Source organism: Rhizoctonia solani, chromosome 3, assembly GCF_016906535.1.
Source record: "Rhizoctonia solani chromosome 3, complete sequence".
Lineage (NCBI taxonomy): Eukaryota > Fungi > Basidiomycota > Agaricomycetes > Cantharellales > Ceratobasidiaceae > Rhizoctonia > Rhizoctonia solani.
The window spans coordinates 642,797-666,942 of NC_057372.1; the positions used below are offsets into that span (position 1 = coordinate 642,797).

The 24,146-nt window shown below is 49.1% G+C and overlaps 5 protein-coding genes across 5 annotated transcripts; 4 read left to right on the forward strand and 1 right to left on the reverse strand.

The window, feature by feature from the left end:
* Positions 1-337: 337 nt before the first annotated feature.
* RhiXN_02582 (OPT oligopeptide transporter protein) lies at positions 338-4,338 on the forward strand (the record flags this gene model as incomplete). Its single annotated transcript, XM_043322399.1, has 15 exons — positions 338-572; positions 630-1,039; positions 1,099-1,201; positions 1,251-1,336; positions 1,454-1,513; positions 1,924-2,030; positions 2,082-2,363; positions 2,508-2,613; positions 2,665-3,210; positions 3,307-3,563; positions 3,677-3,733; positions 3,792-3,907; positions 3,976-4,049; positions 4,108-4,204; positions 4,253-4,338. 15 exons carry the CDS (start codon positions 338-340, stop codon positions 4,336-4,338), a joined length of 2,622 nt encoding a protein of 873 aa, XP_043177895.1.
* A 413-nt stretch (positions 4,339-4,751) lies between these two features.
* RhiXN_02583 (Sec7 guanine nucleotide exchange factor) lies at positions 4,752-10,181 on the reverse strand (the record flags this gene model as incomplete). The annotated part of the gene is made up of 19 exons (XM_043322400.1): positions 4,752-5,380; positions 5,430-5,518; positions 5,567-5,806; positions 5,854-5,984; positions 6,035-6,152; positions 6,197-6,427; positions 6,483-6,784; positions 6,835-7,244; positions 7,301-7,415; positions 7,467-7,544; positions 7,595-7,680; positions 7,738-7,855; positions 7,909-8,250; positions 8,304-8,324; positions 8,387-8,503; positions 8,567-9,243; positions 9,295-9,534; positions 9,592-9,948; positions 9,995-10,181. The coding sequence occupies 19 exons, from the start codon at positions 10,179-10,181 to the stop codon at positions 4,752-4,754; spliced, it is 4,488 nt and encodes a 1,495-aa protein (XP_043177896.1).
* Positions 10,182-16,575: 6,394 nt separating this feature from the next.
* RhiXN_02584 (protein kinase A) lies at positions 16,576-17,978 on the forward strand (the record flags this gene model as incomplete). Its single annotated transcript, XM_043322401.1, has 5 exons — positions 16,576-16,855; positions 16,905-17,009; positions 17,063-17,093; positions 17,143-17,758; positions 17,820-17,978. 5 exons carry the CDS (start codon positions 16,576-16,578, stop codon positions 17,976-17,978), a joined length of 1,191 nt encoding a protein of 396 aa, XP_043177897.1.
* Positions 17,979-18,419: 441 nt separating this feature from the next.
* RhiXN_02585 (glycosyltransferase family 90 protein) lies at positions 18,420-22,037 on the forward strand (the record flags this gene model as incomplete). Its single annotated transcript, XM_043322402.1, has 10 exons — positions 18,420-18,777; positions 18,842-18,944; positions 19,029-19,256; positions 19,301-19,389; positions 19,483-20,138; positions 20,194-20,279; positions 20,339-20,402; positions 20,457-20,596; positions 21,746-21,811; positions 21,878-22,037. 10 exons carry the CDS (start codon positions 18,420-18,422, stop codon positions 22,035-22,037), a joined length of 1,950 nt encoding a protein of 649 aa, XP_043177898.1.
* A 379-nt stretch (positions 22,038-22,416) lies between these two features.
* RhiXN_02586 (cytochrome b561 domain-containing protein) lies at positions 22,417-23,337 on the forward strand (the record flags this gene model as incomplete). The annotated part of the gene is made up of 6 exons (XM_043322403.1): positions 22,417-22,563; positions 22,620-22,631; positions 22,685-22,969; positions 23,023-23,052; positions 23,106-23,200; positions 23,259-23,337. 6 exons carry the CDS (start codon positions 22,417-22,419, stop codon positions 23,335-23,337), a joined length of 648 nt encoding a protein of 215 aa, XP_043177899.1.
* Positions 23,338-24,146: the final 809 nt, after the last annotated feature.

Sequence of the window (24,146 nt, forward strand, 5' to 3'; positions counted from 1 at the left end):
ATGGACATAAGCAGACTGGGCAGAAATCTACAAGTATAGACTCGAGGCGAAGGAAAGGCACGGTGCCTGGACGAGGGGGGAAACGTGCGCATCGCATCGTGCCGAGAATGTATAGAACGAGAATGATGGGCAGGTTAGTCGTACTAGACTCTAGGGAGCACGAAATTCAACATATGTTTAAATAAAACAAGGATAATTGAGGAAAAAAAAAGATAGTGAGGAAGATTCACGTGGTGTGCCTGACAACAGGACGATATCAGTAGAGTTACGGTTTCGGGATTGGAGTGTACCCACGTAACGGTGTGCAATTCTGCAGCTTCTTCTAACCACCACCACAATGTCTCGTCCATACTCGTCGGCGGGGAGCAACAGCCATCCGCCATACATGGATCCACGATACCAGTATCCAGAGACGCCGACGACAGCGAGCACATGGACTTCAGATGCCCAATGGGCCTATGGGCCAGGCAGTCGGCCCTATACGGGTGCTGGCGAGGACCTCTATGAGGAGGATGAGAGCGAGGATGAAGATGTGTTTGCTTATCTGCCCCCTACTACCGCTGAGCAGCAAGGTACGTGCATGTGCTTAGTATACTCAACCATGCTCATTTCTGTTTGTATTTATATAGCCGCCCAACAACAGCAACAGCAGCAGCAGCAGCAAATGCATATTCAGCCCGCAACTGCACCCCTCGCCAGTGTACAGCCGGTGACGTATCCAAACAGCCGACCAGCTCTCTCTTCCCCCACACCGGTTCTCCCGCCTACTACTCCAGTCCACCCATCCGCTGCCCGACACATCGACACTCCAGACTCTCTCGTCCCTCCCGAATCATTCCGCATGCGCACTCTCAAAGAGCGTGTGCCGAGACAGAACAAGACCCCGGAAGTACACGTATCGCTCGAAGACCCCGATCCGGAACTTGGCAGATTAAGACCAAAGCGGAGTATATCCAGCGACCATGTCATGGAGGAGCTCCTGGCCCCAGCGAACTCCACGATCACAAGTTCGCCAAGACAGGTGACGGAGCAACACTCAGTAGTTTGCACTTTACTTCTTCCAGGCGTTCCGATTTCAGCGTCGAGTATGAACCCCAGCTTGAGGAAGAAGACGACTCGCCGTACCCCGAGGTTCGGGCTAGTGTATCCAATATCGACGACCCGGAGATGCCTGCTCTTACCTTCCGTGTTTGGGCCATGGGTGCGTTCGCTGTTGTTTGATAAATTCATCCACTAACCGTGGTCTTTAGGTTTATTCTTGTGCATGCTCGCAGCCAGCGCCAACACCTTTTTCAACTTTCGCTATCCGGCCCTTCGCTGGCTCCCTTGTCATGCTGTTTGTGCCCTCTGCTCTCTCGTACACACACGGCTCTAATGAATTTTTGACACCAGACTCATTGCCTACCCCATCGGAAAATTCCTTGCATTTGCTCTACCCATATACGACTATCAGGTTCCGCGTTGGTTGGGAGGTGGAACATTTTCTTTCAATCCTGGGCCGTTCAATATCAAGGTGAGTTTCGGGAATGTTTGCTATGTGCACAGAGCGTTGCACGCGGGCGCTATCTCGGTTAGATTGCCAAGCAATCCTAGACAGCGATGGAGCTCTGTCAAATGCCAAGCCCAAGGAATGGCCAGGTGTATTAGAGGAGGAAGGGGTGGGGGTTTGCAAGGCGAGGCAGTGGCGCAGGAGGCAGGCAGTGATTGGACAAGAAACAGAGGACAAGGGCGGGGGCGGATAGGATGGATGCGGGCGCAAGGAACACTAAATTCCCGTCCCTGGCTTACATCTGACGACCAATATCACAACGCTCCCTGCGGGCTGATTTCGCCGTACCGAATTACCAAGTCCGAGTTTGGATAATCCACTTGATTTGTGCAATTTCATGTTGCGCATACAGTTGCTAACTTGTCGGTCACCAGGAACACGTCTTGTTGTACATCATGAGCAACGTAGCCACCGCACCCGGGTATGCAATGAACGTCATTATCGCTGCCGAAGAATTTTACAATATCAGGCTCGGAGTTGGGTAAGCACCTCTTTTTTGCGCCCAATCTTACCTGGACTTGACGCCTCCAAGTTGGAGCATCTGCCTAATGATTGCGACCCAATTAACCGGCTTTGGTCTCGCCGGAATGTGCCGTCGGTACCTGGTTCAACCCGCATCGATGATCTGGCCACAAAACCTCGTCGTGTGCACCCTCCTCAACACTCTTCACGCCGAAGACGACGAGCCTGCGCGGGCGGAATCACCGATTCAAGTTCTTCCTCTATGTGTCCGCCGGCGCGTTTTTGGCAGTTTTTGCCGGGTTTTTGTTCACGGCCTTGTCGGCGTTTTCGTGGATATGTTGGTTCCGTCCGAGTGAGTGCACATAGACGGATGTTGCAAGTTGTTGCGGGGATCTAATTTTATTTTGGATGGCAGGGGACCTCAAGATTAACCAGTTGTTTGGTGTATATTCCGGCCTGGGCATGGGTGTTCTTACCTTTGACTGGTCTCAGATAGCATACATCGGTTCGCCGTTGATGGTTCCTGGTGGGCCGAGGTGCACGTCATGCTCGGTTTCATCATTTTCTACTGGATCCTGGCTCCTATCATGTACTACAAAAATGTGGGTCGTTTCCTTGTCTCCTCGCAGCATCCACGCTGACTTGAACTCCAGGTCTGGAACTTTGCTTACCTCCCCATGTCTACCGGCGGGCCATACGACCGCTTTGGGAAATCCTACGACATCCTCCGTGTCATCGACATTGAACACCACTCGCTCAACGTAACGGCCTATGAAGAATACTCCAGGCTCTACCTCCCAGCAACATACGCCATCACCTACCTCCTCGCATTCTCCATCTCCACCGCCGTCCTCGTCCACACCATCCTCTACCACGGCCCAACTCTGCTGGCGGGTATCAAAAACCTGCGCATTGAAGAAGACGACGTGCACGCCCGACTGATGCGTCACTACCCCGAAGTCCCGGACTGGTGGTACCTCCTCTCGCTCGCGATCTTTTTCGCCCTCGCCATGATCTCGGCGCTGGTGTGGCCGACGGGTATGCCCTGGTGGGGGATGCCGTTTTCCTTGTTGCTTCCGACGGTGTACATCGTGCCTATTGCATACGTGTATGCGATGACGGGTCAGCCGTTGAACATTAATTTGCTGGCCGAGGTTATTCCTGGGAGCTTGATCCCCGGGAAGCCGTTGCCGAACATGGTCAGTTGTTTTTGTTCATCCGTCCCAAGTCTTGGGGGAGGGAGGGGGGACGGGCTTTCTTCTTTTTTCTTTCAACTAACAGAGAGATCATGACAGATATTCAAGTCTTACGCGGTCCAGTCTCTCGCAGAGGCACTCACGTTTGTGCAGGACCTCAAGCTGGGGCATTATATCAAGGTTTCCCCGAGGGCGACGTTTATGGTCCAGATGGTCTCGACGCTCATGTCGGCGTTTGTCCAAGTGGGAGTAAAAGAATGGATGTTTCGTAATGTGAAGGATATATGCAAGGACACTCAGCCGCAAAAGTTGACGTGTCCGCATAACCGCGTGTATTTTACCGCGTCGGCTGTTTGGTGAGTTGCTGTTACTCCTTTTCAGACACAACCCCCTCCCTCCCCCCACTCTGCAATGAACGCTCTCGCCCGACAACGATATTATCTCAAAACCGAAGCTAACAGCCATTTAGGGGTCTCATCGGTCCGACACGTACATTCGGCCAAGGCGCGACGTACCATCCTCAGCTGTACGCCCTGCTCTTTGGCGCGATAATCCCGATTCCGTTTTGGCTCTGGCAACGCAAGTTCCCCAGTCTCGACTTCGATACGTAACATGCCCGTCTTGCTCAACGGGCCAATGTGGATACCTCCCGCGACGGGTATCAACTATTCCAGTTGGTTTGTCATTGGGTTTTTGTTCCGTAAGTTCCACACGTTGTCTGTCTTCTTGTTATTCAAGCAGAGACTGATGTGCGATTTGGGGTGTTAGAGTATGTTGTGCGCAGGCGTAACTTTAGGTGGTGGTCCAAGTTTAACTATGCGCTTAGCGCCGCGCTCGATTCGGTGAGTTGTGTTCCCTATCGAGTGGGCAGAACGCATCATGACTGACCAATTGATATAGGCACCATCGTTTCGGTTCTTTTTATTTTCTTTTGTATACAATTCCCGTTGGGACAAGGGCTCGATCGATTGGTGGGGGAACACGGTGCATATGAACAGTGAGTCCGACTGGTAGACTTTTTTTTGTATACTAACTATGTGTTCAGCTGCCGACTATATGAAACTACCATACTTGAAGGCCCCGCCGAAGGATTCTCATAGTACCTCCCCACAAAACTCCCCACATCCCTAGATCCTTGCACTCGTTTTCTCCGTAATTATTTCTCACACTCACGCACGCTCTTTTGACTTGACCAAGTTGTTTCCTTTGTGTTATTCGTTTTGACTCTTGTGTGTTGTTATCGGAACCCTCTTTCGTTGGCTTTAGCTTTTATATACTCCTCCCCCTTTTTTTTGTGTACGAGGGCGCGCTGTGCTTCTTTTCCTTATCTTCTGTCGCATGTGACTCTAAACATCCCCTCCTGTGTGTCTTGAATCCGAAAGTTTTGGTTGGACTTATAGGCCCGAGGTAGCGTAGCCAGAAATGCATTTGGTTCTACTTTTTTTTGTCCCTTCTCTTACGGCTTTGTATTACATTACATTGTTGGTTCATGCGAGAGCGCTATGGTTCTGGAGCAGCTCGGAGCTGCTGGAACTGGTTGTGGTTCAGACTGTGGAGGTGGGGGTGGGGGGGGGAAAGAGGTCTTCCATGAGTCCAGGTAAGAACTCGTCTATCCTAAGCACGGTGTCGTGCCATAGTTCCTGTTGGAGCTCGGTCCGAGTGTCGGGTGATGTTGGAGAGAGAAGTATACCGCTCGCATTGAGTACAAGTAATACGTTCTTGAGAGATTCAGGAATCGCTTCAGCCTGAAAAAGTAATTTTAGTTTATGAGTCTTGGCAATTAAACGTGTACTTGCAAGTTGGTCTCTCCGTCCAGTCTTCAAGAACCCTCGCATGACATCGATAATCTTCAACCAAAGCACCTTGGTCTGCAGGTTCAGACTCTCAGGGTGAGCCTGCAAATGCAAAAACGAGCGGCACAACAACGCAGACGCGCGCAACTTGGTCTCCGTGAATCCTTCCGGATCACGCGCCACGACTGGTGGGTTTAGCAATTCCTCAACCATCGGCAACACGACCCTGTCGAATATCTCGGCCGAGCGCTCATCAGGTTCTTGCGTGCCCAGTAGGATGCGCTGGAGGTGTCCGAGCGACGCGTGTCGTACATCTTGGCATGGATTCACACTCTGCCTTCCCAAAACGGAGAGCAAGTTGATCCAGATGGACCAGTAGGCTGAACAAACGGTGAACATTGAGCTTGTTGGCCTGGATTGCGAACTTACCGTCTTGAGAGAGACCCAGATCGGTAATTGCCTTCTTGAGCTCTGCCAGGGTTGCGATGGCCTTGACGCCACGCTCAACGGTTGGGTTCCTGAGCGTATAGTTCGATCACAGCGTGTTTACTTGGAGACGCGAAAACTTACGATTGGAGAGGTGGTGGTGGTGCGCGTGCCTGCCTCTGTCGCTGCCGGCTACGCCAGCTCCTGCGGCGATCGCAAACTCTTCAAGAGATGTAATGAGCCCGTTCACATTATCGGAAGACACGCGTTCAGGGGTCGAGGCGATCTGAACTAATAAGTCGAGCGCCGTCTTGGATGCTTCAGCATTTACAATGGAACCGCGGAGGAGGCTAAAGACTAATGCCCATTCGGTTTGAGAGCTGGAAGAAATGTAAGTGTCCGACGCCGTGTGTTAGATGTCGCTTACGATATGATGGTTGGATGTTCTTGAACTAGCAGTGCCAGGCCAGCAACAATCTGTTCTGTGACCGCGTTGAAGACTGGTGGGGAGTCCCCCAAGGGTATCGAGCGAATGTAAATCTGGTCCCTCAGGCTCGGCTACGTTGTGATTGAATACTTGGATAAATGCGGCTGCTGAATATGTTTACCTGGTTGGCCGCAATGCGGCACAGTCGGAGAAGTCCGACAACGGCTCGCTCCACTAACAACACACTGTAGTTTATCGAAGATGATAGAATCATTGACAAATGCTCAAACACGATAGGCCTGTGAAAGTTAGTGTTAACGTATAGTACTGAATGACGACTTACCAGGTCTCTTCAATATGACTGGAGGTCTGCACAGCTATGCTGACCATTGTCTCCAACAGGAACACTGAAGTGGGATCGTAGGGAAGTTGATTCTCTGACGGCGAGGGGTCAACTGGAGTTGTCGGACCAGTTGGCGCCTCATCTGCAGGAGGCACCTTTAACGAAGCACGCCTATCCGCCAAGGCTTGTAAAGCCTTCATCGCAGCAACTAATGCCGGGAGTTCAAGCGACCTATCAATACCAAGCACTGTCAGCTCTATGAATTTGGTGACCAGATATCACCCACATGATCTGTCCGTATAGTTCGTCTAACTGGCAGGAAGTCACACAGTCAATAGCACTCATCGTATTTTCAATATCTTCGTCATTCGGTTGAGACATGACATTCTCGGAGCCGGACCCATAAGGCGTGAGCAAATATGAAGATAGTGCTGACAGGAGTCCAGTGTCGGAGCGATTCTGAGCCGGGGTGAGAGCAGGGCCGCCTTGTAATGGTATCATTGAGACACCTCCGAGGAAATCTTCCATTTGGAGCATGCGCATTGGGAGAAGTGAGTGGAAGAATAGTGTTTCAAACATTTCAAACACCTGGGTATACAGTCAGTTAACTCTGGATGAATGCGCGCCATGATCATTACCTGTCCCCATCCCTCTCGAATTGCGTTTCCGTTGCCATTCGCAATGTTGAATAGCACTACCGCAGCAAGTTGACCCTTTAAGTTCGTCCCGAACTTGACAGACAAGGGAGAGACGGTTACGTTCTGCCCTTCCACTTGCACGATTGGATAGACAGTTGAACGGCTTAGCATTGGACTACCCAAGAGTCCAGTTGCTTGTGATAACTGCCCAACAACAAAATCGAACACCTCGGGAAGTTTAAAGTAACCAGCCAGTGTCGCACATTGACGGAATCCGGCAATCGCTCGTTCAATTACATAGTCGTCGTCTATATTGGTGAAAGCAAAAGCGATAGCTTGGATGACAGGTTGCCATGTGAGCTCGAACATGTCCTTGTCGAAGGCCGAGGTGTTGCAGACTATGTATTCTCCTGCGTAACACGTGTTTTACCAGTCATGGTAGCCTGGTCGGTATTCGACCACTTACCTGCATATTTCGATCGTAACAAGAGTTCTTTCCATGCATAATCAAACCCAAGCTGGCCAGTATGTTCCTCCGGCATCACGATCTCTCGTTTTCGTAGACTGTCATAAATAGCTTGCTTTGTTCTATTTTTAATTGTACATTCCAGCGCGACTAGCTCAGTACTCACCAAATATTCAGGGTCGAAATCAGTGTTATCATTGACACCCTTGAGGTTCTTCTGGTAGTCGGTTATAGTCATCCGTTTCTATCGGGGCTTCAGTTCATAAAGTACTAGTATCAAACCAAATAACATACCCGGTTTTGAGGATTGTGTAGGTCAGTATTCAACATAATAACTGAATAAGACAACACAAAGACCGCATCCTCCGACTTGATACCCGCTATTTCCACATACTTGATCAGCACCGAGGTCAAAATATGCAGTATAGGATACCTACGTGGCTCACATGCGAAAAACCGCTTCGCAAATGTTTCAGTTATGCGTGCAATGGGCTGAGCCTCTCCTGGTAGTCTGAAAGACTCCAATAGTTCCCGCATGGCGTCAGCAATCGGTTTCTACTCTGTGTCAACTATTTTGGCATAGATATTCCAGCGACTGTGATACTCACTCCTCGAAAATCGAAGAGTCCAATAAACTCCTTCAATAGTTCTGGGTTATCAAGATGGGATATATACTCCCCTAAGACCTTTTTATCCAATCTGGGGCAATTCTTCAGGAAGCGTGCCAGGCTCTTTGGGTCGGCTGGCTTGGGTTTCTCCTTTTCAGTTTGGATGGCTTCCTCTGACTTTTCCGCAAGTACATCTGACTCCTCCGTCCGGAAGTCCACTAGCCCATTCTCGAGCATGAATGCGACGCCTTTCTTAGGCTTTTCGTTGAACTTTTGTGCAGCTGTAAGCACAAGTAGCTTCTGCGATTTTGTATGAAGCAAAGAATCGGGCGTCATATTATTCTATAATATACGGCCATCAGAAACGGTGTATAATTAGACCACAGAAGACGCACATTGGTCCAGTTGCTAGCGGCCTTTAGTAATTAAGGATCTATGTCAAAACCAGCTTTCATAGTTGACCTATGCTGGTGCTCACATCCGGTGCTTCGGCTCGTGCATGCATTCGATCTACATACGCCAAGAGCATATCTAATGCCAATAGTCTTGAGGCATATTGTTGCTGTCCCCCGATTCCCATCAGTGGGTATGTAGACTAGTGATGGTGGAGGAATGCCTCAGTAAACGTCCACTTCCTAAAACATCCAGAGAGGCGTACCTTAGCTAGAAACCCAATAAGCCTTTCAAATATATCCTCACAATTGACATCGCAATCGTAATTAGCCCATAGATCTACCATGAAACTTGGCTCCCTCGACAAGAGAATCAAAACTTCGAGCATTAATTCTCGCAGCTCAGGCTCGACGTTCCCCGACACGGCCCCGGCTTTGGGAGTGCCTAGGCTGGGCGTTTTTGGTGTGCCTAGGGCCGGGGTGCTTGGTCGTGGTCCTCCAGTTGGCGTCTCCGTGCCAAGTCTCCCAGGTGACCTACCGTCAAAAATAGGACCTACCGGCTCTAGTCTAGCCACCAGAAAAGATAAGAATAGTTCTCTCTGTAGCTTTAGGCTCGGTCGTGCGACTTCGAACAAAGTTGCAATGGCTTTGAAGGCGGCGAGTCGTAATGCAGGTGCCTCTGCTCGGGCGAGTAAGAATAGATGGCGACACCCACGATCGGCAAGCAACGTAACAAGCGAGGGGAACTGCATCAGAATATAAGGGGATAATTGTTTTTCTGAAGTTTCTGGGTTGGGGTTCGGTAGACATGTGCATAGGGCAGCAGTGATGATGCCCAAAGCCGTAAGACGAATAGTGTCCGTATGTTGCTGGTCATTGGGGTCGAGTAGGTTGATCAGCACTCGAAGGACTTCAGCAACGGTCGGTAATCCATAAGGATGGGCTATGAAAGTATGTTTATCAACCGCCTATCATTTCAGCGACGACCGCTTACGTTCAGCTTCAGCTTCATGTGGAGCTGGTGTATGAGCTTGATCTAATACACCACCATCAGCTCCCGGAAGCGAATTCGTTACTATGGTCGGTGAGAGTGTTAGCCTCATGTCTGCGCTGGCCTCTTCTTCTTCCTGTCGCATACGCTGTTCTTCCGTAACTGGATCTAATTTACGAAGCCGACCAAATATCTCCCGAATTATTGTTTGCATATTTGCTTCCGCTGTTCTACGCAAGACCTCTACAAAGAATCAAGGGGTAAATCTATCAGATTTCAAGCCAGCAACTAGTCGCCTACCACTCGACCGCATTTGGCAGCATATAGTCAATACCTTTTCCAACATTTCACAGGCCTCAACATCACTGATACGAGTGCCACATGGGCTACATATAAAATCTTGAATAACAGCGATTATCTTGAGGAGTACTGCTTCATCTCGCCCTGAATCACTTGGTTCAAAAACGCAGCGCGACAGGGCACCGCTGAGCTCGGAAAGACACGGTATAATGGATTGGTCTGGTACCATCACTCCGTTGACAAAGAAGTTGTTGATCGCATTGAGTGCTGCGGTCGTGATCGGTCCTGTGGAGGTAGGAGTACTTATTACCGCAACAAATGGTTCGAGAATCTCAATGATCGGTATCTCGTGTACATCTGTATTTCTCAGCGTGATATCCATGGGTAATAGCATGGCACTCACCTTGTACATCTCTTATTTTTCGCTTCAAGTATTCGAACCCGCCCATTAGGTCTACCTCGCGCCTTGGACCTGGTGAACGTGGTTGATTATCCAAAGCTCCCCGCCGGAGGCCCATATTAGTCGCAAGTTGCGCATCTCGTCTCCGTTGTATACCGGCATTTACGGCCCATCGAGAATTCTTGCGCATTACTGACGTTACCGATATGATCTCCGAGTATACAATGTGCGTGTGCGAGCGCCCATCCCAACCTGGAGTATATTTGTCTTCCATGCTAGAACTTGTAGGATTTCTCTGCCTTTTTAGATACTTTTAGTTTAGACTTAGCATTCAGTGACGGAAGGTGGTAAAGCTGAGACCAAAGTAGTGGTGAATCGAGACACGTCGTTGTGTCGTCGATATCACGTGGCCACCGAGACGGGAATCAATCCCGCTTTCCCATTATACATCAACACTACTAATACATGAAATTGCACTTCAAGCCCATCCCTACTAAAATAAATGCCACGCAAATCAGCCCGTATTTTAAGAGTCCAGGAGATGGAGCGCAAGTATCACCCCTAGCCGCTGATGGACACTCCTCCGCCGGCCGGTCCACTTTTCCCTTGTACCAATAGTCGAAACTAGTTTACTTAGTAAATTAACTTGACAACAGAATTAAGACACACTCAGGGAGATCTTCCATATTTCTATCATCGAACAAGAAATTTAGCAAAATAATGAGATTCATAGGGAAACCCGAGCTTACCTCCTATATATAGTGACTTTCCACTAAAAAAACTATTGGGTGGGTATGGGTGTATCAAAGAGCGAGTACTCAACGCACTCCGCGAATCAGGGGGATTGGGTTGGTTTCAAGCTACACGAAGCGCTCGTCTGGGATTTTATTCTCCCTCTACCTGCTTAGACGCTCGATAGACGCGGACGCTGTCTGAACCCTACGCCTCGTATATGTGTGCTTTAGCACCTTTTCGAAAGGTTATCAAATGACTACGACATACGTGGGGCCTGGGCCTGTGAAGACTAACATCACTAGGGTGGCAATTGTGAGCAACCCTACCAAGCGGGGTTTATCTGTATGCTACAGTAGATCAGCCAAGTAAGTCATTTCGGATAGTCTCACTAGCTATATTTAGGGAAAAGGTTTATATGAATTGACGAGGTTTGGGGTGCTAGAAATTCCAGACTTAGAATAACACTGGGTATATATGCGTATTAGTTGGACACTAACTTGAGTGACAAAAGACTATGTAAGCCAAATCCATTGTGCCCTTCATAGGACCCGTAGTCATCTGAGTAAACCGTAGTTGTCATCTTCGGGATCCTTTGACCAGAATCGGAGCCTATTTAGCTTGGCGCAATCTTCTGCTAACAAACCTTGAACACATTCAAAGAGATTGGCAAATTTCCAATCCAGATACATAGTAGCTGAAATCGACATGAGGAGGGGTGACGTAGTACATGCTGCTTAAATGCATGCCTTCTCGAGCTCACAGCTGCCATGGAAGAGAACAAGCAAAAAGGAAATTTATGTGTTGAGGGAGATGGTTAGGCTCCAGGCAATATTATTGACAGCGATCTGATGCCAATAGCGCCTCTAGGTGCGTAACAGACGCCTAAACGATAGAGTACATGGGTATGAATCTTAATGTTGTCACCCATTCCATTAAATGTCAACAGAGGCGTCCTGTCATTGCGGAGACTTCGGAATTTATACCACAGGCTCATGCTTGTAAGTCCCAGGAGATGAGCCAAGTTTTTGTCAACAAATCTATTGGCATATGTATGTTTTAGATTCGAATAGACTACCTGCGACAAGTCACCATAACATTCTTTCGAAACTACAGTAGAATATTGTAGTAAATCTACAGTTGTCAAGTACGCATCTGATAGTCTTAAGTCTTCAATGTGATGAACTGTATTTTCACTAGTATTTAAATTTAATACTTCTGTTGACGATCTCGCCCTAGACCCCCAGTCCTGTTCAATTTGGGCCTTGGACTCGAGGTTGACTTTCAGCTTGGATCTGGACTTGGTTTGTACCCTGACCAGAACCTTGACTCCCACTGGTGCCTACATTATGAGTTTTATTCCTCTTGTATGCGATACTGCAAGATAAAACCCATTAGTTTAAGTTCCGAAGCCTGTATATAAACCCATCGCTCACATAGGGAGGTCACTGATGCTACCAAGTCAGACGTCACTTCAAGTTATACGAATCCAATAAACTCACATGGGACTAGACATATTAACTTTTACTCTTTGAGCACCTGGTTCGTACGCTGAAGGTGTGGATAAGAGTGAGTTAGGACAACTTAAACGTTTACGCTGAGTATATATATGTATGAGGTGCAAGGGCCTTTTCCCGCGTGGTCGCGCGCCAGCATTTAGACGCGTTGTAAGGATAAAGTAAGGGGCTATCGAACATTGAGCGCCTCACTGCCCCGCAACTGACGCCGGCCAATTAGAGTTGATGTAGGTCGAGTGGAAAAGTACACATGACCTACACAGCGAGGTGATATCGAGATGAGATCGCCCTTGAAGATGTACGGCATGATGCTATATATGTGCTATCAAAGTGAACTTGCACGTTTTCGAGCTCCAGGTTACCAAAAATTCGATGCGCTCCTTCGAATTCTGTCTCAGAGACTGTTCTGATGGTGCGGTCATGGTAAGATCACCGGACTTTTGGGAATACCAGTGCCCATAACTGCGGAGCCCTTGCCGTTTCAGATCCCTCGAGTCCCACGCGTGTAGAACTAGATATCAACACTATTGAATCACTTTAGCTTGGATAAGCATAATCGTGACCCCTGAGTTTTCGACCAGCGTTAGACCGGAGGAGCACAAGTATAGTAAACGAAGATAGAACCCGCATGGTGGGTGGCACCATCAGAAGCATAGTCTAATTCACCCAGGAGCGGGTTCTGAGATTTACTGTCATGGTGTCAATTATTCACAGCGTTCAGTATATAAACTCACATACACCAGGAGAATAGCTTGAACTTCCGGATCCGAGGGCTCCTAAGATTCGTGAAAGCTGTGGGAGCTACGCGAATACCTTGTGTTCAAGTTATTACTGATGTTGGGGCCCCTTAAACAGTATTTGTGGTGGATGCAGCCACCATCAAGGACATCACAGCTTTGTGCTCATTTAGTCACACCAGGCTTTACGTGGTTCAGAGGGGTTCGCCAATACGATCACGTGAATGATCATACCTCAGGGGTTAGGGGCTACTGAGGCCGCGTTTGTACCAAGCCCACCTTTAGCTACTGTATGTAACGACCAACCGATGAGATCTAATCCATGCGCATCTACAAATTTTTGCTATGCTTCATTCGTTTCCTTGTACTTAATGTATGGAATGTCGTATGTACGATGAGCTCCGCACATACAAAATATCAAAACCAAGATTGCTATGGGAGAAGCCCAGGTTATTTAAGCGCGTTGGGCCAAGCCAGGGCTCAAAGTATACAGGCTTAAGTATGACTCGCGATTGGGTAACCGAAGATTCAAGGATATATGCTATCTAGTAGTTAGTTGTTAGTGGTTATAACCGGCAGGCATCGGGCACTGATGGTCAGGACAATGCATTCTCATGGTGAGGTTTAGTTTTCGTGCTAGTAGGTCAGACGCTGGGTGATAAGGGGTGGCCCGACTTTATGGCACATGTCTAATTGACCTCCGAATAGATCAAACGCGGATGTTCCGAACAAACATTTCAGTACTTCTGTATATGCACATCAAGAAAGTAATCAAATCAAATCAACCGAAAATAGGCTAGATGTAGACACGGGCGAGGTCACATCCAACTCGAACTTGTAACCACGCTCGCGAATACAGTAAAATACAATTCAACTCGAGGTGAAATAATGGGATCGTAAAGTCTGAAAGGGAAATACTCAGGGATGTTCAATCGATCGTTGTGAAGAGCCTACCTAGCCTTGAGTAGGCGGCGCTTGAACTACGGGCTTGATCTTTTGCCCTGGGATAGTTCTATGGGTGGTTATTAGTAATCAGCGTCCCCCCATAAGTATCTTGGGCTCACTGGGTTTGCTCGGACATGACTATATACAAAAGGTAAGAACAAGAGGCTGCCTGAAGTGCTATGCCACCATTGAGCTCGTCGCCTCTCTATAATATACCTTTCGTCTAATGCGAACAATGCACGCGATGGATGAAATCTATACTAGAGTTGCGCGCATAACATCCTACGTTGACATCGTGTAATGCTCCCTCCCACGCTAGCAGCTGTATAGTGCACCACAAACAAGGAATGCAACCGGGAATACGAAAAGGTCTGTAAGATTCCCGGGATGTGTAACTATGCAAATCCCGGTCATGGTAAGCCAAGTCCGAGCGATCGCGTGCTGATCGACCGCACATTGCATCAAATGTGCGCACCCTGTTGATCAGGATCAGCTTGAAAACTCCTGCTTTGCCAATCAGGTCCTCACAGTTTTTGCTATACAAGGTGTTGGTTTAGTATACCATGAAGTGTTGTGCACATGTATGCTTAAATTAGGCATGGCGCGTAAAATGGTAAGGTGATTGTAAATTGTACCCCGCATACTTCTAGGCCTTGAATAGCGCTATACAAAAGGATCTAGAACGAAAGGTGTAACCGAAGTATATGCGCTCTGAATCATGCGGAATCACATCGCAGTAAGTGCAAAGTATATCTTAAAAGGAGCAGCGGAGGAGTGGTTTACACCGACATCGGATCGACAGCCCTCTTTTTTATTCGACTAAATAAGCAAAAAATAAAACAAAAGAAACAATGTAATAACTTTAGAAGTATAACACGTGCAAAGCCGTTGCGCAGTAAAGCTATAGAAGTGGATGGGGACGAGCCCAGCAACTTCTAGTAAATATGTGATGCCCATTATCATCTTTAAGCAAACGTTAGCGTGAGAATATCGGGTAAGATAAGAGAAGTAGAACACACGGTTTGACCTATGCCTAGTGTTTCACGGCCAGGACTGTACAAAGTCCATATGCATGGTGAGGAAGCTTAGGTTGGATAATGGAGGGATAAGCAAGGGGGGGGGGGACTATGGAGGTATGGCTGGATTGAAGTATGTTCTCTTCTCCAAGTCAGTTTTTATGCCCAACCCACATCAATAAGGAAGACACATGGATATGGTAAGGTACTACGAGGGTCCGCAAAGCCGCAGACGCGCGAACAGGAGATTCGCGCTAGTCTACTAAATTAGGTGAGCTTAGCCGCGATGGGATAATACTTTGTACCTGTATTTAAACCCAAAGCAATACTATTGGAGAATTGGAGACTAGGCTCCTCCAGCGAGGCCATCTGAGATTTCGAAAACGGGCCGAGCCTCAAGGGCAGTCGTTAATTTCGGACCGCGACACCGTGGCTCGCGCCAATCCCGCTGAATACTATGACTAAAATATGCCACCCGCCAAAGGGAATGTCAGTGGGGTGTGTGTGGGTTGCGCTGTAGTTCGAAATTGAATGTTCAGCGTGCGAACGGTGTGATTTCTGGGTTAGATTATGCTCATTTTGGAGGATGGGATTGGGTATAGGCTCGTGCGTATCCGAAGATGCGACCGCCTTGTTGGATGTATATTCCCGGTCTTGGAAAATGTGTGATATGCAACTGAAGTTCTTGTTATTTATGTGCCTTTTTATTGATAGGAGATGGAGTAAACGTTGAATTTACCCTGTGGGCGACCTCAAAATGGGATAGAATTCTACACACAGATATCCCACGAGAATTGATGATTTTCATTCCGATACTGAAGACGTGCTTCCAAGAACCATATATTGGTCCAACATGCCAGGCTCTTGGTAGTTGGTCAATGCAAGGCAACCATAAAAAGGCGAAATCCGATCGGGGTATAGCCCACACCTGTATATTTACATGTGGAGGATTGGCGGGGCACAGTCTGGTGCATAGCGCCAGTAGGCGTGGAACTTTACCTTATGTTACCATCGAGGTAATTCGAGGTATTCAGCTCTATTCAGCGTTTGGAGTGCATTTCACGCAGTCTTGGATAATCACTTTGCATTGGCGCAGGGTCAAATCCAGAGTTGGCTCATCCCACCAGAGTCGAGTTGACGCGCCGACCATTACAGAACATTCGCGACGCTGCACGAATGTGCGCCAGGGGGTTGCAGTAGAACTCACAAGGTTTTACGAATCTTATGATGATATAGGTACACCATAAACAACCACAAACCATGACGTACCACACGCCCCCATATGCATCCGGTCGCTGAACACTCGTTACCCTCGCTCATCCTTCTCAAAGTTCAATCTCGATCCCATCTCAGCTCCGCCCAAACCCGACTCCTTTCTCAAAAACCAAAAAACAACAAACAAAAAAAAAGTCAAGTATCACCCATCAGCCCGAAGCAGGAGGAAACGGAACAAAGGAGCGATCTGGGGGGACAAACAGGGGCAAACAGTACCGAGAGGGAGAGAGAGAGGGCGGCTGTTGCTCTGAACTTGTTGCTTGATTCTGGTCGCCGTCGTGAGTGAGTATAGAGCAACGGAATGAAGGGGGGAGATGAGGATATTTGTTTTCTGATGCGACGCAGTCTGGTAGATTCTAGATATGACCACCACCGCTGTGAGCTGGCAGACGACTACACCGTTCTCCGAGGAGCGCCGAGAGTCTGTAGCCTCGTTCTATCCGAGCCCCACGTCCGATCCGATGAGCGAAAAAGACGGATATACGAGCAGGAGGGCGAGTGGGATGAGTGCTGTTGCCGATGCTGGGCGGGACAAGGAGCAGAGGGAGCGGGAGAGAGCTCGGGAAAAGGAAGCCCAGGTCGAGGATGAGGATGCCGGCCAGACCGTCAAACTTACGGATTTCGATGTTGTTTCCACGCTTGGTAAGTTGCTCTTGGTCTGCTCCGTGAATATAGCTAATCGGACTCGTAGGACCGGAACGTTTGGAGGGTGCTGCTCGTTCGACTGCGGCCAGCCGCGAACCAACCTGGGGCAGTGCAACATTTTGCGATGAAGGTGTTAAAGAAGAACGAAGTCGTGCGACTTAAACAGGTAGAACACGTCAACTCTGAGCGAAACATTCTCAGTAGGATCAGACATCCGTTTATTGTCGACTTGTGAGTCGAGTCTGGTACAGGATATGGCTGCGCGACTAATAACAATGCCACAGATACGCGACGTTCCAGGATCACTTGAACGTGTACATGCTCCTCTCATACGTACCCGGCGGCGAACTCTTTTCCCACCTCCGAAGAGCAGGTCGATTCTCACCCGACGTGACCCGGTTCTATTTGAGCACCATAGTGCTAGCGCTTCGCCATCTCCATGCATACGACATCATCTACCGAGACCTCAAACCCGAAAACCTCTTGCTCGATCATCGAGGCTACCTTCGTATCACCGACTTTGGATTCGCCAAGATCGTCCAGGACAGAACGTGGACACTGTGCGGTACACCCGAGTACCTCGCGCCCGAGATCATCCAGTCTGCAGGACACAGCAAGGCTGTCGATTGGTGGGCATGTGGGATATTATGTTATGAGATGTTGGTCGGGTATCCGCCCTTTTTCGACGATAATCCGTTTGGGATTTATGACAAGATCTTGCGAGGGAAGATTTACTGGCCTAAAGAGCTAGATCGAGGCTCCAAGGAGCTTATCCAGGAGTTTTTGCAACCAGATAGGAGTCGACGGTTAGGGAACCTCGGGGGTGGAGTCGAAGACGTGTTGTTGCACCCTTGGTTCAGGGGTGTAGATTGGGGCGCGCTGGAGAGAGGCGAGATTCGGGTGAGTTGCGAGCTTACTCAATGGGCACATAGCAGAGGCTGATCCGGGTCGTTGGCGGTAGGCTCCGTTAATCCCACAAGTACTGTCGGCGTCGGACACGCGCAATTTCTCGAACTTGCCATTGCCTGCTTCTGCGGACATCCCTGGGCTGGTACCCTCGGCGATGCCACCTCCAGAAGAGCGATTCGACCCCCATGCGTATTCGTTCGCCGAGTTTTGAGCGAAGGAAGGGGGTGCATCCCTTGGCGTACCACAAATGAGCGCGGCCTTCTTGTCTTCTTCATTAATTAATGATTATTCTTTCGAGCTCGCGTGGAACGCTCCGACTTGTTACCATACTACTGTAGTAGTTTCTCGTCTCTTTTTTTTCTATTCTTTCCTTGTGTCTTGTCTTTTACGGGTGGATGTGTTAAACTTGGTCTTGTATGCGCTGTAGTGGAATGAATTTGAGTGTGTTGTTCCTTGTGCCTATGTTTCCCTGTCTTTTTTAATGTTTTGACCGGAGCCGAAGATCGATCGGGCGCTTGTTTGGTTCGAGAAAGAAAAGAGTGGGCTGTGGACGCGAACCTCTCTGTTCATATCGCAGGAAGGACGACAACGACCAGGGGGTTTGGAGATATAACTCAAGGTATGTGTGTGCTGGGACAAGATCTATCTCGCAATGGCTGAATCGCGGTGGCAGATGGGATTCCGTGTGCGCACCCGTCTGCGTCAAATCGCGGGCGCATTGGTCTTTACGACAGCTGGGATGATGCTCTTGCACGCCTTCCGACCGTCAAAGAGCTTCGTGTCGGACCCGATGGGAGCTGCCATGCACCACGGACCGGGCCTTATCTACGGAAAGAAGCGGCCCAACGAGCTGCACGATGTCTGGGACGATGACGACGACACGGGCCCAGACGTCGGCGGCGCGCATTGGAACAGCCCACACCAGCCACTCCCGCATGACAAATCTCCCCCGGTGCAAATTCCCTCGACATCCAAGTCGCATATGCCCAGTCACGTCTACCGCGACGACGGTCTGGTGGAAGTGAACCCCGAGGGCAGACACCCCATATACGATCTCATTGCGGGGCTGAAAAGGACTGGAATGCCAAGTTGGCAGGCAGAGTCGACACTTGGCCGACGCGGTCGACGAGTACGAGAAGCGCTATGGCCGTCCCCCGCCCCCCAATTTCGATAAATGGTTAGTCACATTATTCTCAATCAAAGGTTATTCAGATTTTCAGATGGCTTGATTTGGTGATTCCCGTTCTTTTTTCCCTTCTAGGTGGGACTATGTGACCGCACACAATGTTCAGCTGCCCGACGAATACGACATTTTCCACGACCTCGAGCCTCTTTGGGGTATTGCTCCGGATGTGCTTCGCGAGACTCAGCGTGGATGGGAGGACCATGACGGGACTTATACCCTTACCAGTGAAAATGGAAAAATCGCAGTTGGGTTGCATACCCTCGGCAAAGCGTCGATGAACTTTTGCCCCGTGCCAACGAGCAGGTCAAGTTGTTGAGCGAAGTTGCAAGGTGGTTGCCTGATTTCAGAGCGACGTTTACGGCGCATGATGGACCATACCAATTCATTAGTTGGGAACTCAAGGAAGCGGCTCTCAAGGCCGCCAAAACACGGACTCGTAAGTTCCTCGATTGCTCCTTTATCTCCACCCTTGATCCACAAACCCACTCTAGACTTTGACCAAAGCACACTCCCTCACTGGCCCTATGAGGGCTGGCGCAACGGATGTCCACCCAACTCGTCCCTCGTCACCTCCAAACGCCAATGGGACGACCGACCGGACATGGAAGCCCTCCACGCCGCCCGACCCAAGACGTTCATCCACGACCACGCCAAGTCCATGGACCCATGCGCCACCCGGACCTCACGCACATCAACGGCTTCCTCGCCGCCCACGGCCAGGGCGCAGGAGTCTTTCGCGTCATCGTCCCCGCGTTCTCGATGTGCACCACCCCGCTGCACTCTGACATCCGCACCATCCCGATCGAGCAGTTTACCGAAGACGTGGGCGTCGACCCGGCTTGGAACGATAAGCCCTACGACAAGGTCCTTTGGCGCGGCTCGAACACGGGCATCCTGTTCTCTGAAACTATGCCTTGGAACTTGTCCCAGCGCGCACGGCTTATCAAGTTGACCAATGAAAAAGAGGGCGTTAGGTCCGTCTTGAGGCCGTTGGAGCCCGAACGCGCGATCGGGAAACCGGTGGAGGAAAAGTCGAAAGAGCTGAACGAGCGGTTGATGGACGTTGCGTTTGCCGGGAGCCCGATTCAGTGCGAGGAGCCGGTGTGCACTGAGATGAAGAAGATTTTCGAGTATCGGGGTCATATGGGCTGGTCCGATGCGAACAAGTACAAGTATATCATGGATGTGAGTCGGTTCCTCTAGTTCTCTCTCTTTTTGGTGTTGATGTCGAGGGTGGTAGATTGATGGGAATGGCTGGTCTGCGCGGTTCAAGCGACTAATGACTACGAACTCGATGATTCTAAAGACGACTATTTTCCCAGAGTGGTGTGTACCGTCTCATCTACTCTATTTCTCAGTGTTGATGATAGAATACGAATGCATAGGTACATGGACCGGGTTATGCCCTGGGTGCATTACGTACCAGTCAAAGTTGACTTGACCGATCTGGTAGGTCCCACCCCTTTCCTTGTTCGTTTTTTTTATTGAATTATAATCCATCAGTACGACATTATCACTTTCTTCCGTGGAGACGCTCAAGGCCGGGGAGGACACGACGAGCTGGCCGGTAAAATCGGATTGGCCGGCAAGGTTTGGAGCAAGACGTTTTATCGAAAGGAGGACATGGTTGCCTATTTGTTTAGGTGAGTCCCCCCCTCTCTCTTTCTCCCTTTATCCCGTCCTCTTTTTCGGAAGTCGGCGTGCGTCGGTCTGGTTTTGGTTGGACTGAGGTCGGAGATAGAGTTTGGGTTGCTGTGCCCCGGTTTGAGTCCTAGGCGGGGTTAGACGTGTGTGCTAGGAATGTCGTGGACGGCTCTCCTGTCTGTGATCAGATGCGTTGAAGATCGTACCTGGAACAAGCGATTGCGCGTGGGTCAGAATACGTTCTATGCCTTGGTTTGGTTCTACTTCCTCTTGGCCTTGACCCGTTTTTGGAATGTAGACCGAGTTTTGATCATACCTTATAGGTTATTCCTCGAGTATTCGCGCGTGATGCACCCAAATAGAGATAACATGGCGTTCCATCTGGATGACTAGGTTCGTAATCGCGTTTATCCAAAGATTAACAGGGAAAGATCGATATCTTTGTCGTAGATGTAGTTCGTTGGAATGTATTCACGAATTAGAGTGCGCGTGGTGTATACGGTGGTTCTCGTTCTTCCTTGTTGTCTCTTTGCAGGTTCTGGCATCTCTACATGCTGTCATCACCTGCGCTGCTTATTTGCTCTTAGAGTAGGTCTGCTTTGTAACCGATTGTAGATGTCTGGGTCAGTGTTTCTGTACAAATATATATGTGCTTATATTCGTATACCCCTATCGGAACGACTTCGGCTCTCGATCATGTTCAATATAGGCAACCAGGACCACATACACTGGAACATTCCCCACACATTCACTCGATCCATCATTTGGACAAGGGAGGGGAGACATACGCCACACAACCCAAGCTCATGTTGTTTTATCGTGTCCCATCCTGGGGAACGAGGTGGGAGGTCCGGGGGAGATCGAGGATCTTTATCCGCATTTTTTTGCCATCCCGATTGTATTGGGGCCAGCTATAAGTTGTACTGCGGGGGGAGAACCTGGGGCATACGAGCCAGGAGGTCTTTCTCTTCCTCCCTCTCCCATCCCAGAAAACCTTGCTCTTTGCATATATTACTGCATATTATTATCGTTTGCCCTCGATGAATAGTGATAGTAAAGCCTATGATGGTAAAGATAGTGGAAGAAAGTAGGTTTGTTTTCTTACTTGGTTGAGAGGGGGGGACTCGGTCTTATCGCGCGTTATCCAGATCATTTAGTAGTGGAACAACCAGTGCAGGCAGCAGCCCAAATGAAGATGACTATGACCCCAACGAGTAAGCGTTTACACTCGTCCGCCTTTGTTCAGATTTTGTTCGCTCACACACAACTGTTGAACAAAGGCCTACAGCTAGAGGAATGATGAACTATAGTAATGCTCACGGGAACAGCCAATTCCGGGACAGAGAAAGAGGAAAAGTCGAAGAGCGCAGGAAATATGAGGAACGTAAGAGGCACGATCAAGAGAACCAAGTCAACCAAGATCAAGGCGGCACGAACTAACGAGTAGGGAGGATTAAATGAATAAAGATAGTGCTTATATTAGGGCTTGGGCTTCTGCGAGCTGTTCTGTTTCTGGTGTGTGATCAAATATATGATTGACTTGGTGCTGTATATGACCGTGATTGAGTACCCCGGTCGAAGATCGGCGTATGCTCGTGATCGGTGACGCCCCTGGACATATAGCTGCAAGGTCCGAGACAGCCATTGGCTTCGATTCAATTATAATCGATCCCGAGGTAAGATCGACAACACGTGATACGACGCGTATTACGTGCAAAGCCATTGGAGAGGACGTCACCCTGTGCACCCTCGATCGGCTCGCAAGAATGTATAAAGGCACGTTGTCAATTGTCTTGTCATTTACTGGTTTACAACCATCATGAACGGACACGACCCCGAGCGCCAGGCATTGCTACCGCCTCCCAATACGAGACAAGATACCGATGTTCAGCACCAGGCTGTTGACAGTGTTTTGGCCAGGCAGGAGCTAAGGCCACGGGACCCGCCGCTCTGGGGACTTGCCGCTGTACGTAATTTACTGCATAAATGGCTGTTGTAATTTCTGACTTTGCTTGTGTTCAGATTTCTTTGCTTGTACGCTTTCTTAAGTTTAAGGTCCATTCAGCTTGACTGACCATGGTTGATAGGTTACAGTCGGTTACACCTGGTACACCGTCTTGGTCCACGCAGACCCGGTGGAACTTGGGTGGTTTGCCTTCCACCCCATGCTTCAAACCGCTGCTGTGTTCGCATTTGCGATGGGAGTCATGACGCTCCAGCCTACCCTCAGTGCTGCGTCCAAAGAAGCAGGAAGAGCCCGCCACCAGAAGATCCAGCTCGGATTGGGCTTCCCGCTCATTCTCCTCGGATCCCTTTCTGTTATCGTCCACAAGGAGAAAATGGGGTGGCCTCATTTTACCAGTCTTCATTCGGTGAGTTTCTTGATTCCTTTGACTGTATAAAATGGAATTGAGCGTAATTTCAGAAAGTTGGACTCGCCACATTGATTCTGTTGGTAAGCGGTCTATCTTGTCCCGCTAAGGCTGATTGACTAGATATGCTTCGTAGGTTCTTCAAGCCCTGGCAGGTGGGGCCTCCCTTTGGGGTAAGGGCGTTGCGGTAGGAGGAGAAGAACGAGGCAAGTCCCTCTGGAAGTGGCACAGGTGAGCCAACTCATCTCTCTGAGTCGGAATAAGTGTATAAACATGCCTTCCGTCGCAGACTCTGGGCTACATCATCATCCCGATGCTCCTGGTTACCGTCCTCTTGGGAGGTACGACTACGTACTGGGCCAAGATGAACACGAACTTGGCTGGACGAATCGTGGCTTACTATGTTGCACCGGCTTATGCGCTTATTGCCTTGTGGGGACGCGCGAGGATCCACAAGATGCCTCAGTTGGGGTTCAAGTAGCCTCGATCGTTTAAATGGACTGTGTGCACTTGCTGCGCTTGAATCTTGGACTAGGAGTGGATTTGAGAACAGAGTTTTGTTACCCATAATGATAGCTCAGTTTGTATAAATAGTTGGTGCTAATGAAATTACTGCGATTCACGATTGTTTAAAGTCATGTTTCTGGGAGATTTGTATGTGTGTTTGTTTAGTACTACTTGAACCTCCTGATTATCAGTCGAACCAAGGTACTATTCGGGAAGAGCAAGTCATCACCAGTACCTAGATTTAGATAAATTAGTTACCAAAGTAAGCGCCGGATCGTTTCTATGTCCAAGGGGATTCCACCCCTTTCCACTCGGCGAATTGAGAGCACATATAGCAAAAGTATTGGTATTTCCCTGAAACAGGTTGGTGGGACCAAGTTGACGTGCCTGGTTTGACCGTAGGAGACAAAAATAATTCCTGGTCGTTTGCATATATCACGTGGAGATTTTTTGTTCAATTCATATTTAACGAGCTACAACGCGAACAAAACAAACTGCTCACTCTCACGTGGGGAATCCAGGGGTCGTATAGGCGACCAACCCAACTTTCCCACTGGACTTTAAGCTTGTTGTCTTATTCGTTCTTACTCAATTTTCACGAAAATTACGAGCCATATTACTTACCGAGATAATTTCATTTGAGATACGGTTGTCGCAATGCCAACGTCGA